We start from the raw sequence: 15,185 nt of genomic DNA on the forward strand, positions 1-15,185 counted from the left end.
ATAAGCTGCAGAGTTGCTGTTAGCTGAGAAGGAAACACACACCAAGATAAGAGGCTATACAAAATCTAAACCCCAATAATTAAAATAATTTTAAAACAATGTATTCCCATTGTGTTCAACTATGTTCCAGACAAACAAAGGGTGTATATCCAGTGAAGTGGCATTCTTGGGACTGCAATGTAGCAAGACTTACAGTTGGCAAAGGAGACGTGAAAAAGCGTTGGCAGGCAATTTTAGGAATTCCAATGGACAGACATTTGGATGAATTTTAGGAATTCCAATGGACAGACATTTGGATGATGGCTACACTACTGCCAAGAAGGATAGCTTAATCTGAATGTCAGTTGAAAGGCAAGGGGGGGTCCATGAGCATTTTGCTATAACTATTTGTTGGGTATTTATCTGCCATTTTGAAACAAATCAAGGCTGTGAAGAAATTTCAAAAATCTAGCAAGTGTTTTGATGAGAGTGTCTTAAGCACAGGCTAGATAAGGCATTCTTTGAAGAGATGATGGGGCGGGGGAGAATGCCTTGGGAAAGAGAAATATGCCTGCTCCACTTGTTTTAGAATTCAGTTCTTAGATGCTCTGCTCCTCACCTATCCATACAATCTGTATCAGTGATCTAGTATATAACATACATATAACACATGCAACTTGTTCCCTAACTTAACGTGGCAAACCAGCCATTTACCACTGCTGGTTAAAGACTAGCCAATGTTCTGTTCGTCTGGGTCAGGACCATCTGGTCTTGTCTGAGTTTTATCACAAATCTAAGGCCTAACCCTGGAGAACAGTACAGACCCCACAGTGGCCCATGTGGTTGTCCTTCAGCCCCCAAAGGCTAGCTAGCCTTTCTTGTCCGGACATAGCTGGGCTCTGATACTATGTAATGCTAGCCTCCAGCTGATACAATGTTATGTCTATTGACTAATATTGTTCAAAGCAAGGCACAGGTCAGTCCAGATTCAAAGGGTGAGGCAAGCATTCCCTCCATCTGTTAGGGACGTAAGCATACCGCTGCACTGCAGAGAGACAGAGAAGATTCAAACATGTTAGTGGACTGTGTAAATGATAGTATCCATCTGCCTTGCATGTTTCTATTTCTAGTTATTATAAATATTTATTTGATAATACTTAATGCCATAAATACTTGGTGCAGCAGGACAGCCACCATTCCTTTTGCTGGAAGAAATCACAAGCCTGAGTCAGGGTGCAGAGAGAGGAACGCTCTACTCTCAGTGAACCCATGACAAGATAGGAAGAAAAAAAGATTTGAAAATGATAATTTACCAGATATGGCATTTTATTAGTTTTATGTCTTTTGTATATTTGATATTGTTGTAGCAAAGATTCAGCTTTGTGAGTTGAATGTTGTAAGACAGTATCATGTATTTGGAAGTTTCTTTCTTCTAGGTTTCCGGTTTTGGTTTTGGGATTTTTTGATTATTTGTGTGTTTGTTTGTTTTACTTACACATCTCAGTTTTTAAGGTTTGAGAATATAATTTCACCATTTTCTCCTCTCCTCCCTCCAAGCCCCACCCCATCCCCTGCTCTCCTTTCCATCTGCTTAAGGAGCCGACTGACTCTTTAGGTGAGCATTCCCAGAAGATCTAGTCGAGCCTCGGCTATACTGTGTAGAGACGTGGCGTTTGAGTTGAGATTGTTAAGATGAGTTACCCATCAAATAATTTGGAGAGCACGGACGTTGGCTCAGGGAACTTTCCAAAGAGAATAATGCTGGTCAGAGGACTGTGAGTTTGGGGAAAGAGTTTGGCTTATTCCAAGGATGAAAACGCTGAAGCAAGCAATGACAAGGGTGACACAGGTTGTCTGGAGAAAGTGATGGGGGATCATGGCTTTATAAAATGTGTTGAGAAAAGAAAAACCGTCATGATTTTTTTTTAAAGATTGGAATGACTCGGTCAGCTTTGTAATTAGATAAAAATCGCCAAAATGACTAGGCTGAGAATGAGCTAAGTGGGAGCGAAAAGTTGAGGCAAGGCAGTCTTTTGGGAAGCTACTGCAGTAATCCAGGCAAGACGATTGGGTGGTGCAAGAGGTAGAAGTATGAAACTTAGGAAACAGGGGTGAGACCCAGCGAGCCTTAAGGACAGAGCGTTGAGGACAGGGGAGAAAGCACATAGCTTCTGTGACTTGTCATACATCATTTCAAGCTAAGAACACGTATGAGGAGTAGGCTGGTGGCTTTTGTTTTGAATATAATGGACTTACAGAGTCAGTAGTATCCAAGGACAGGGAATTGCGAGCTTGGGGGAAAGCCAAGGGTTGGTATACATCTGGGAGTGATCCAGGACGTGGAAGCTACAGAGGAGCCCACCAAAGGTACAGTGGGAGTAGGGCAGATAAGGTCCTGACATTCGCATTTAGTGGTTTGGTAAAGGAGATGGGGGTCATAGACAAATCCAGAGAGGCAGGAAACGGCAAGCAGTTCTGTGTCATGATGACTAAGGGGGAAAAGCCTCAACAACAGAGGTGTCAACTGGGTTAAAGCTTTGGTTTTTTTTAACTTCTTAATTAGATTTATTCATTTTATTTCACTTAAGTGTTTTACTTGCATGCTATGTATGTGCACCGCATGCATGCTTGGTGCCTGTAGATGTCAGGGGCACCAGATCTCCTGGCACCTCCATGTGGGCACTGGCGATCCAATCTCCGTCCTCTGCAAGAGCAAGTTCTCTTAACTGCTGAGTTAAAGTTAAGTAAGTCCCTGTGCTGAAGGTTTTGAAACAGTAAGTTAAGCGGACGTCCTCTGGCTTTAGTAACACAAAGGTTAATCGCTAGTCCCCAAGTCTGCGTTCTACGTTAATGCAGGGTCTCCGAGACAGAGCATCTGTAAGCACATAGCTTCCCTTTCGTTGTTCTCCAAACTTGTAAACAGAACCTCCAGACTGCGGTTTGCACCGCTCAGCGGAGTCCCAGGTTCTCACTTGGGGTGGAAAGCAGGGACAGGAAGGGCGAGCAGCAGCCACGCAGCGCGGGGGGGATGAGGTGCATTCGCGGAACAGCCGGCTAAATCTCGTCGCTAATTGGCTGGTGCGGAAGGAGGCGGGACGCCCTCCGGCCTTTTCTCCCGCCCGGTGCTTTCGTTCTTCCACCACCGAGTCTTTTGAGGTACCCGGGCTACCTCGGGGACCGCGTCCCTCAGACCCTCTTGGGACGCAGCTGAGAGGCGCTGGGAGATCTGCCCAGACTCGGGCACCCGCGTGCAGTAAGTGAGCGCCGGGTGCGGGTGCGGGTGCGGGCGGGAATGGGGCGCCCCTCCCCAGGATTGGGGTCCTGTCCGCTGCCTTCAGATGACCTGTCATCCCGTAAAGAGAACGCGAACAGGACCACCGCCTAGCCCTTTCCCCGGCTATTCCCACTGCTGGGGTAATAGAAATAGACTTGTGCAATAGAAATCTCTCCCCGGAAGACTCTGCACCTTCCCCCTTAACCCTTGCTCGCCTCAATCTCATGGCCACTTTCCACCACTGTAACGCTTTCTTCTTTCCACAGTTGTATCAGTACTGTCCCAACCCCAGAGCCGCTGCCACCCTGTGCGTGCAACAGGCACCTAACTTGCTTGTGTTGAATCCCTAGCCTACACCCGGAGACAGCCCAGTAAGTGTTCTTGGAAACGAATACATTTATACAGCAGCCCTTAACCGGTTATTTAGTCACTGCAGAACCATTAATGGTATAATTATTTAAAACTAATTTCCTGCCACCACCAAAGAGGCCTGGGGTAGGTGTACAGGTGGGTGAAAGTTGTTTTTATCTGGCAGAAGTGACTTGAGCGCTAACTGCTCAGTGAGGATGCTGGACTCAAACTTGGATCATCACGGGGTTTGTCTTTTGCTTTCCATTGCCTACTGAAACATACAAGGTTCGGTTGAACGCACTGTTCTGTACACAGTAAGATTTATGATTTAGGCCATATTCCAGACACTCTTCAGGGCCCAGATGATGCAAATAGCAAAAACGGATCTCCTCTGAGGCTCTGATGCTTACAACACTGTGGGAGGCAGCCATAGTCTTCACAGGGAAGGCTGGACCTGATGCTATAGTAGCAGAGCAAATTGCAACAAGGCTGGAGCCAAAAGAAGCTAGATGTAGGGTGTGACAGGCCACTTTAGGAAGAAGGGCCATTAATGTAGAACGTTGACTGTTGGCAGCAGTGTGATCCAGTCTGCAAGGCATGGGCTAGACTGGGAAGGTAGGTTATTTGTAGAAGGCATGGAGACAATTGGTCCTAAGACTGGAGTGAAAGGAGTGGCCCCCCAACTCGGTTTGAGCTAGTTGACTGAGGGTGTGCCAGTCCCAGGTTTGTTGGGATGAATCTGTTGATACACCAGTTTGTTTCTGACAGTCCCAGCAAGGCCCTGTGCAGAGGAGTAAGTTGTCTGAGCACTTGGCTGATAAGAGGTTACACAGGCCCGGAGGCCTGACGGTTCATCACATCTGCTTTAGGCATGCCCCTTTTGGGGGAGGGGGGCACCCATTTGGATGTCAGCATAAGTAGATAAACCAGATGTAAAAACTCAAATCACTACACAGACATGCCACAATGATGGCCTGCAGTTCTTTTTAATGGTATTTGAAATGGTAGCTCACTTCGTAGTCCAGACGTCTCCTTGCTGCCCTTTGGAGGGACGTTTGTTCAACAGACATGACTTCCTGCACACTTTCATACCCCACCTGACAACACAGACCTTTCCCCAGAAGTCTGACAGGACTAGATTCGCTTCACCACTCTGAATGTGGCAGTGCCGGTGGACACTGGTATATGTCCTGTTGCGTGATGGTCATGCAAAATTTGTTCTTAAGAATTCCTTCAGGCGGGATGTTGGTGGCGCACACCTTTAATTCCAGCACTCAGGAGGCAGAGGTAGGCAGATCTCTGTGAGTTTGAGACCAGCTTGGTCTACAAGAGGGAGTTCCAGGACAGCCTCCAAAGCCACAGTGAAACCCTGTCTCTAAAAAACAAAAACAAAACAAAAAACAAAAGAAAAGACTTCCTTCAATCGGGGATTGCTGTAATTTTTAACCTTTAGGGTTACAATATAAAAAATGACTCAGTAGTTATCTTCTTTATTCTTTCAAATGGCGTTCAGCAATGCTGTTGAGTATTTCTCTTTTTCTGACACAGTGACTCACTGTGTAACCTTGTTGGCTAGGCTTGCTCTCATGGCCTTCTTGGATCAGCTTTCCCAAGTGCTGTGATTTCAGGCGTTGTCACCCAGACCTGAGTGTTGTTTCCATCTGTAGAGATGGTTCCTGCTGTGCTTGCCTGAGGACCCGAGTTCAGATCACCAACACCCACATAAAAAACAAACAAACAAAAACACCAGGAGTAATGACATGCAACTGTGACTTCAGTGCTGGTGAGCACATGGCTTGCTGGCGAGAAAGTCTAACCAAAATGGGTAGAGTTCCTGTCTCAAAAACGTGGAGAAGCGACTGAGGCGGATACCCTGATCTTAGCCTTGACCTCCAAATGTGCCTGCCAGCACATATACAAAAGAAAGTTTATTTCTTTTAAAGGTTGTTTAACAAAAGTACTTTACCCTATGAATCATAAATATCAACTTAAGTCAGAAAGCTGGTTCGGTGAATAAAGCTCTTGCCACCAAGCCAGAGGACTTGAGCTGCGTTTCCAGGACCCACATGGTGGAAGGAGAGAACCAACTCCTGCAGGCTGACCTCTGACCTCCCTCACACGATGTGGCACAGCCGGTGCAGTAAACAAGGTGTAATAATCATAAAACGCTGGCTTTAGAATGTTCTATACTGTGTAGAAAAGGCTTTAGGAAGTCTTGTGATATCTTAATTCTATTAATGTTTTCTACTTGATTGGTAAAAAGTAGAAATTCGTTTTTAAATATTTATTGGCTACCCAGTTTGTTTCCTCTCCTTTTCTTCAGATGGAAAAAAAAGAATGAAGTAAAAAGAAAAAAGTGCTGAGTCTGGGTAGTAAATACTCTGAAGAAAAATATGTCAAGGGAAGGGTAGTGTCTTCCAGGGAGAGGTGGTTACATCTGAACTAAGACAGCTAGAGTAGGTGGTCCTGACCTTTGAATAAAGATCTGAGGATGTGTTGTCTGCAGAAGAAAAAAAAATGATCCCAAAACCCAATAAAAAACAAATATTGGGTGTATATACCATTCAGATCATGATTTTCAGAGACCAACAGGATGTGGTTTTCAACCTGTGGGTCATGATCCCTTTGCCAATCCTCTATTTCCAAAGTACGTTTACATTATAATTCATAACAATAACAAAATTACAGTTATGAAGTAGCAATGAAAATTATTTTACGGATAGGGTCACCACAACATGAGGAGCACGGTATTAGGAAGGGTGAGAACCACTGGTATAGACACTTCTCCTGGAGCTGGAGCTGTCTGTTGACACGAGTGTTCTTTCTGCAGAGGATGTCTCAGTGGTACGAGCTTCAGCAGCTGGACTCCAAGTTCCTGGAGCAGGTTCACCAGCTGTATGATGACAGTTTCCCCATGGAAATCAGACAGTACCTGGCCCAGTGGCTAGAAAAGCAAGACTGGTAAGCAAAACTCACTGGTTACGGAATGGAGTTTGTATTTTAAAGATATTTGTTGATGGACTAACTTGGAGCTGTGTTTACAGACGATGAATCTCCCCGGTGGCCATAAAACCAAATCCGTTAGTCATTGTTAGCTAATGGCAAAAGTTTTAAGCTTTTGAAAGTATTTGACTTAAAAAGTCCAGGCCCCTGCTGATTTTGTTTCTTTCTGGACATAAATACCAGAATAGTTTTTCTGTACAATCTCTGACACTTTCTGTAAGTTTTTCATGTCAGTTGTGTGCGATAGAAATACTATGCAAATTGCTAATAAACACAATGTCAACTTAAAAAGAAAAAAGTGAACCTAAGAAACTCGTTATCTTTTGATAATCTCAGGAGGGAAAGCAGCATTTTCTTTGTGTGTCTGAAGTAGTCTCTAGAATGAGATGTAAATTCCCATCTCCTAGGGAGCACGCTGCCAACGATGATTCCTTTGCCACCATCCGTTTCCATGACCTCCTTTCTCAGCTGGATGACCAATATAGCCGCTTTTCTTTGGAGAATAATTTTTTGTTGCAGCATAACATAAGGAAAAGCAAGCGCAATCTTCAGGTATGAACCGGCTTTGTGCTTTCCTGGGAGTGTCTCTGTGCTTACTTAAAATCCTATTTATTTCCACTCAGCAGATGCTGCTCAGTACACACTCACTGGCATTTAGAGAAGTTACAGGAACAAAGACACTCGCTCTATGTGACTAATGTTTATAAAGCGTAAATATACAATTTAAATTCATTTTATAAACACCCAAGCGTTTTCAGGTTTAAGTGTGGTGCTGTAAAAAACTTGGTTTTGCTAAAAATTGTTTAATTTATACCAAAGAAAAGGGTCTCCTTTTTCAGAGCAGTGAGCTTTGTAACACATTAAACTCCAAGAAATTTTCGTGATCAATTAAATCTTAAGCCCTTGTGGGTCTAGGTGAAGATATCCCAGGAAGGTTTGGCTCACTCACGGGTTAGTCACAAGTGGGTGAGTGACTTGAACCTAAACCCACTTTGCCTTGCTTCTTTCTGGCAGACTTGTCTGCCTACCATTGGATCTTAGCTTGACTCCTGCACGCATTCTGTAGTGTAGAACTTTCTGGTTTTAATAAGAAAGAAAGGTTTCATGTGACACAACCAAACATTTCATGCTAGCTAATTGGAAGTCTTCTCTTCTGTTTTCTTTTTGAACATATCTGTGAGTTCATGTCAGTGAGCATGAAAACCATATTAAGTTTATAAAATTTTGCTCTTATTCAGACTGCTTAATGATAACTTGTTATAAGAACACAGTTGCCAGAACTTTGCAAAATAGCTTTGACAGTGGAAACAGAAAAATTGAGATGAGTATTTTTATTCTCATTAAAAGTGTAGCTGTGCTTCAGTTCCTGTGTTGAGGAGTTAGTTGAAGACTATCATGAATAGTTCTTACATCATTTGCATTGTCTCCATATCCTAATACGAGACAATTGGCTTCAAGATTGCAGGCAGATGGATACTACAGCATTTATGAAGAGGTGTAGGTGTGGCTCAGTGGTCAGAGTGCATGCATAGCTTGCCTGAAGCCCTGGATCTTACACTTAATATGGCCCCAAACCCTTACAATTCACATATGAAAATATTTTCCTTTTAAACCAAATTGCTAAAGTTAAAGTAATTTTTGTCCTAGTTTATGAAAGGAGTATTTTGTTTTTTATAAAACTATGTCTCTGGGTGTGGTGGCACATAATTTTAATCCCAACACTCAGGAGTCAAAGGTAGGTAGATCTCTGTGAATTCCAGAACAGTTATGACTACATAATGAGACCCTGTCTCAACCAAAGCAAACAAAAACAAAAACAAAAAAATTCCTTAAGTTAAATTTAGTAGACAGAAAGTAAGTTTCTCAAGGGATAGAAAAATTTGTATTAAACCAGGATTTTACAGACTTTCTATTCATGACCTTTTTTTTAATCCAAGAAATTTTTCTACAACTTCATGCATATCAGTATATAAAATAGTTATACATAGATCAGTCATTTGTTGATAATAAATAAAAAGAAATATATTTTAAAACAATTTTGGTATACTTGTAATTCTACCACCTATTAAAGGTAAAATAAAATGTACCTAGGCATTACTGGAGTCTTTGTTTAATATGATAAAATTCAAAAGCCTATTAATTTTATTCAGATTTGGGATGACAGTAGTAAAATATCAAAGGCCCTGTTTTCCACAAGTAAGCCATTATGTTACCAAAAGAACAGAAACTTTGTATGTACCCTTAAACCCTGAGTTAATCACATGCAGTCTGCTGCAGTCTGAGCCAGGCTATTTTAGACCCTGGGGCCTTACGCTGTTGGAGATAGGTACTGTGCACAGCACCCACGCGTGTGTGCTCACCCATGTGTGGAGACAGGTACTGTGCACAGCACCCACGCATGTGTGCTCACCCATGTGTGAAGGTAGGTACTGTGCACAGCACCCATGCGTGTGTGCTCACCCATGTGTGGAGACAGGTACTGTGCACAGCACCCATGCGTGTGTGCTCACCCATGTGTGGAGACAGGTACTGTGCACAGCACCCATGCGTGTGTGCTCACCCATGTGTGGAGACAGGTACTGTGCACAGCACCCACGCATGTGTGCTCACCCATGTGTGAAGGTAGGTACTGTGCACAGCACCCATGCGTGTGTGCTCACCCATGTGTGGAGGCAGGTACTGTGCACAGCACCCATGCGTGTGAGCTCACCCGTGGCATGTGCTGTGTGGAGGCAGGTACTGTGCACAGCACCCATGCGTGTGAGCTCACCTGGGGCATGTGCTGTATAGAGGCAGGTACTGTGCACAGCACCTATGCGTGTGAGCTCACCCGTGGCATGTGCTGTGTGGAGGCAGGTACTGTGCACAGCACCTATGCGTGTGAGCTCACCCGGGGCATGTGCTGTGTGGAGGCAGGTACTGTGCACAGCACCTATGCATGTGTGCTCACCCATGTGTGGAGGCAGGTACTGTGCACAGCACCTATGCGTGTGTGCTCACCCATGGCATGTGCTGTGTGGAGGCAGGTACTGTGCACAGCACCCACGCGTGTGAGCTCACCCGTGGCATGTGCTGTGTGGAGGCAGGTACTGTGCACAGTACCCATGCCTGTGTGCTCAGAAGCAAGGCTGCAGAGGAGTAAACGGTGCCACACAGGAAGAGGTGCCGGAACCCACTGCCAATTCTGATGTGTCTGACTTTTAATTGACTTGTAGTTCTGAAGCCTTTCACTGTTGCCAAAATGTCTGTGATCCTCACATTCCATTAAGACATACGGTTAGTTGTTCTGAAACTTACTTTTATCCTAACCTCCTGTGTCTAGGATAACTTCCAGGAGGATCCTGTACAGATGTCCATGATCATCTATAACTGTCTGAAGGAAGAGAGAAAGATTTTGGAAAATGCCCAAAGATTTAATCAGGTACTTTATCCTAAGCAGGTACTTGATAGGGGAAGTTCTGTGTATATGTCAATAAAGCACTGTGGCCAATAGGGAACCAAGATAGGTGGGACTAGGAGTCCAGGAGGACTCTGGAAAGGAGAAACACAGGAAGTCAAGATGTAACGCCATGGGGTAGGAAGCCCAGAAAGTTCTCCGGTAAGAGAAATACTTAGATTAACAATTATGGGGTAATTACTTAAGTCAGAGCTAGCAAGTAAGAAACAAGCAAGGCCAACAGCTTCATAATTAATATAGCCTACTGTGTGTTTATTTGGGACTGATGTGGCTCTAGAACCAGGCTGGCAGGAAGGCTTCTCTCAAGGAAAAGGCTTTTCTTTACAGGTACTAACGGTTAGAATAGAAACATGTTGTGTATTTCACAGATATTACCACGGCCTCTCCTAAGTCACTGATGCATACACCTCTGGTTTTATAACTTCAAGAACCAGAGATGGTGAGATCCAGGAGTTTATTAGAACGGTGCTTTAAGAGGTGTCATTGTCTAGTGCAGGTGATTCTCAGTGAGATCAAAAGCCCATAGTGAGGTATTTGCAGATAGTGGTGAAGATAGCATGATGCATTGTGACATGACTGGGCGGGGCCTGTGTTGTCATCAGGTCAGGAGTGAAAGCAAGCAAAAGCGATGTGTTGTGGTAGCGGGAAAAACCCACCGATTCAGGTTGTGTGGGGGACAGTGAATAACCACTTTACAGTTGTGGCTTGAGTCACTTGGAGAATGCTGTCTACTGAGAGAGAAGTCAGAGCAAGGCGGGGACCTGATGTTTGCAGGACACATCAGACTTGCAAGGAGAAGGAAAAATCAATAGGGCAATAAGAGCTTCGTTTTGAATGGGATGAAGACACTCATTAAATGTTCAGACATCAAACAGTGCGTGAATCAGAGTTGTAATATTACCGTGTTTGGGGGCGTGGCTTTCCTAGTCATCTAGTAGGCCTTCCTGCCAACTGGGTTCAGCGAGGATTTTGCAGTTGTAGCAGCATTTTCATTCCTTTTTCGAGAAGTGCTGTGGGACCATGAAAACAAGGTAGGCAGGTAGCTGTGGAACCACTGTCGGATGAGTTTCAGTCAGAACAGTCCAGTCCTAGAAGGAGAATTCAGGGGGCGCAGTAACACCTGTGCCTTGTGCATTTCACCAGCTGATAACGAGGTGAGGCAGCTGATAACGATAAAGAGGCAGACAATGCTGGGGACGGCCTGTCTCCCTGCTCTTGTGAACACTTGCCACACGTCTGCAGAAATTGATAATTTACTTCCTATACCCCTGTGACCGTGAAAACACCCGGTGTGCTGAGTGCGTGAAGATTATTTGTCCTAAACTCAAGCTGGATGGTTCATTTGGTACCTACCCTAATGTGTGTCAGCACTAGAGTGAAATCTGGCTGCCTTGGCTCCCAGCAGAGAATGCCTGCCTCTCATCTGGCATTCCTGTAAGAAGCCTCCAGAGGAAGTTTTTGTTTATGTGGCATTCTCATGCTAACAGCAGCATGCAGGGGTCTCCCTGGGTATCAGATACACTGGCTTGGCAGAAGGGCAGACTGCCCACCTTTGCACATTGGTATGCGACTCTTCACATTTGACCTCTAGCCTAGAGAAGGCATTGCACGCAGCAGGGGCAATTTCTGCTCTGCCATACCAGCCCCACCCTCTGGCTAGTCACGAGGACTTGAAGACTTGCCCACTTTTGAGCTCCTGTTAAAGCACATATGACTTGGGGAGAGGTTCATTTGAGCCTCCCTGATGAACCTGAGAGTTGGACAACGGAAAGGCCTTTAAGGGTGAGAAGGAAAGTCTTAGCATTGGGGATGGGGTGGGGTGGGGTGGGTTGAGCTCGGGAAAGTAAAAGGCACAACAGTCACCCTTGCTCTAGTCTGACATTTCTTTGCCATTCCCCCCTTGCTGAGGTTGACATTTTCTTTTCATTGTTAAGCATATATGACATACTTCAGTAGGGTAAGAAGGGTGACAAGTCTTATGTGTGTGAAAATGCAGTTTGGGGGACAGTGGGATCCATGGGATGTGGATGAAATGTCCTTATAAGTGTGCGTGGCTCCAGCAAGTTAAACACGTCAAGCATGCGAAGTTCTGAGTTGGCTCTGAGCATTTCAAGAACGTAGAATTACATAGATACATTGACACCGTAGGCGTTTTCCTGTTGTTCTTCTGTGTAGCTGTGCCTGTGTGTGTGTAAGCCTATGCATGAGCACGTTGAGGCCAGAGGACATGAGAAGCTTCCTGTTTGCCCCGTCACTCTCCGCTGAAATCTGGAGCTTTCTCGGGCTTGGCTGGCTGGCTGTGACTTCTCAGGATCTGCATGTCTCTGCCCTGGGGTTATAGGAATACCTTGACACACCTGGGCTTTACACGGTGCTGGGGATTTGAACTCAGGTCCTCTTGCATTCACACCAAGGGCTTTTACCCACTGAGTCTTCTCCCCACCCTCCCACCGTTTTTTAGAAAATATCATTTTTAGAAAAAAATTTTACGTTACACATACGTAAATGTTTTGTCTGCTGCCTTTGCTGCTTCTGTGGTTGCAGTGTCCCTGGGTTGTTAAAAGCTTTAGAGTCATCTTAATGATATTGGCTTTCAATGAGTGCCAGTGTGGTCCCAAAGTAGCAACGGGGGTAGGGTAGAGGCATGGAGGGAGGCGAGAGGGAAATCCTAGAGTCACATGAATGGATTGAAGCAGGAAGATCTTGGGTCTCCTCAATTGCCAGGCTTTTCCACAAACAGCATATAGCAGCAAGGCAGCTGTGAGGGAGTGTATCCTATTCTTAACATTTCTGTCCACACCCCTGGTCACCCAACTAGCCTTTGGTAGTTTGGGAGGGGACCAGGAAGTCAGGCTCCTCCAGTTACTTCTCCCTCCATTGGGTGTAATGCTTTAGTAGGGCACATACAGCATGACACCCACATTTGGGGCTTGGAAGTAGATGACAGTGTATCTCCTTGGATGGGCAGGAGCTTCCTTATGGAGTTACACAAGGAAATGGCTCGTTCTGAATGGCTAGAGAAGTCCCTTTTCACATACTTCTGATACTGCCAGCAGTCAGATATTCCAAACTTCTGCTGAAATGAAACAACAACAACAAAAAACCTCAAAAACCAAAAACTTTCTGTAGAACTTAATAAAAATAGGGCAGGAAACATTTACAGACCAGATTTGCTTATGGATGTCTGTGTAATATCCACATGAAAACCCTAAGTAAAAGGGCATGAAACAGAATTAAGTGCTGTACTCTAAAAAATGACTAAGAAGGGTTTATTAGAGGTTACAAAGGTAGACTCTGTCCGGGAGATCTATTAGTATAATTCGCTGTCTTACTAGATATGAGAAGAAAAAAAAAAAAAGGCCTTTGCTTTTCTGCAAAGATTCCAGAAGGTTCTGATAAAGTCCTGATCCCATACAGCAGAGAAAATGACGGCTATTAACGATGTGTTTTCCATTCAAGGCGCGGGAGGGGAACATTCAGAACACTGTGATGTTAGATAAACAGAAGGAGCTGGACGGCAAAGTCAGAAACGTGAAGGACCAAGTCATGGTGAGTACCGCGTGAACACACGTGCTTCTCTGTAACTTCAGAAGGGAAGACGTCAGTTTCTCCGAGTGTAAGTAAAGCTAATGTAATAACTAATCCAAGTTGAAAAGAGAAAAGTCGTTCTACACAGAAGCAAGCAGGTCGGGCAGCTCCGTGCCTACAGCCTCTGCTCTGGCTTCTTTTTCTTCTTTGAGGTTGATGCAGTCAAAGTTGGCTTTGCCCTCATTATCCAACAAGCTATATGCTGTACTAACCGGCCTTTGTATCCACACTCCTCACAAGGCGTCCCTGGAGTTACCAGGCCTCCAGGGTAAACGTGCCCGTCTTCTAGAGCAGTTTACTCTAGGGCTCAGAAGATGAACAAAACCATTTCATTCAAATGTGTCTCAACACACTGAATTAGAATGAGAGGCCTACAGCAACTTTAAGACCCAGACAACGGTTGATGGAAGCAAATGACCGAGGGGACCCCTGTCCACCCCACTCCATTTGATGGTTATTTGTGGAAAAGGCCTCCCAGCTGAGCCGTTCCGTAGTGCCTTAGGTCTGGGTAACAGGAGCAGGGCCTAGACTTGAGTCCAGACAGCATCCTTCTGAACCCCAGATCCTTGCAGCAGCTTTGCTCTGGAGTATATTAGGGAACTTCTCCACTAAAGTAGAAATGCATGACCTTAATGTGGAAATAGCCAGGGAAATCCAGAGGAAGAATATGTAGAAATGTGACCAGATCTCAAAAACATGAGGCTCATCTGTAGGGTGAACATACAATTTCTTGTTCAAGCTGAGCTGTGTCAGAGTAAGAGGACTCTGGTGATCACACCAGGACTGCCCTAGTCACACTGGCATGGCTGCTCACCCCAATCACACAGTCACACAGGCACACCTGCTCACCTTTCTTACTTCTAGGGGCAAGGTTTTCCATGAGCTTATTTTTTTCCTCACGGTATACTGTGAGATTATTAAATCATTGAGACTCAAATGTGATAAGCAAGGGCTGGGGAGATGGTTCGGTAGGTAGATCACTTGCTGAATAAGTGTGAGGACCTGAGTTCAAATCCCCAGAACCCATTTAAAAAGCTGGGGTGTCCAATTACATCTGTAACCTAGGTATGCTATGGTGTGGCTGATATCGCTGAGGCTTGTTGGCTTTGAGCCAGGCTCACTGAGGGACCCTATCTCAGGGAAACTGCATAGAGTGATAGAGCGGGATGCCCAAAGTTCTCCTCTGCTCCTCTGGCCTCCTCGTGAATGCACGGGCCGCCTACACATGCACGCACCTATTCACGCATGCAAGTGTACAGAAACATCACAAGTTAGACCTGGAGCCAGGTGATGTAAGTTTGAAATTCTTACATATTTTTTTTGTTTTGAGAAATGTTCTTAAATTATAAATCTCTCTTAATATTAAAATATAAGGGAACAGAGAGCTGACGCAGCAGGATTAATTACTAGATCACTTAGAAATTAGTTTTATTTTTGCTTTAGGCTAACTTGTAGGACACTGGGGAAGTATAGACATACAACAAAACTAGCAGCATTCCTTTTGAGGACTTAACACGACTTAATAAGAGTGGA

General features: G+C 44.7%; 1 protein-coding gene across 3 annotated transcripts in view; it reads left to right on the forward strand.

The window, feature by feature from the left end:
- The first annotated feature begins 3,071 nt into the window (after positions 1-3,071).
- Positions 3,072-15,185, forward strand: part of Stat1 (signal transducer and activator of transcription 1) — a 42,251-nt gene continuing 30,137 nt past the window's right edge. Inside the window, exons 1-6 of one of the 3 annotated variants that reach the window (XM_013123959.3) lie at positions 3,072-3,232; positions 3,520-3,624; positions 6,435-6,565; positions 7,015-7,159; positions 9,930-10,028; positions 13,524-13,613. In XM_013123959.3, the coding sequence (XP_012979413.1) occupies positions 6,438-6,565; positions 7,015-7,159; positions 9,930-10,028; positions 13,524-13,613 (462 nt within the window). In that variant the 5' untranslated portion in view covers positions 3,072-3,232; positions 3,520-3,624; positions 6,435-6,437. 3 annotated transcript variants of the gene reach the window in all.

Source organism: Mesocricetus auratus, unplaced genomic scaffold (assembly GCF_017639785.1).
Source record: "Mesocricetus auratus isolate SY011 unplaced genomic scaffold, BCM_Maur_2.0 Super-Scaffold_100010, whole genome shotgun sequence".
Lineage (NCBI taxonomy): Eukaryota > Metazoa > Chordata > Mammalia > Rodentia > Cricetidae > Mesocricetus > Mesocricetus auratus.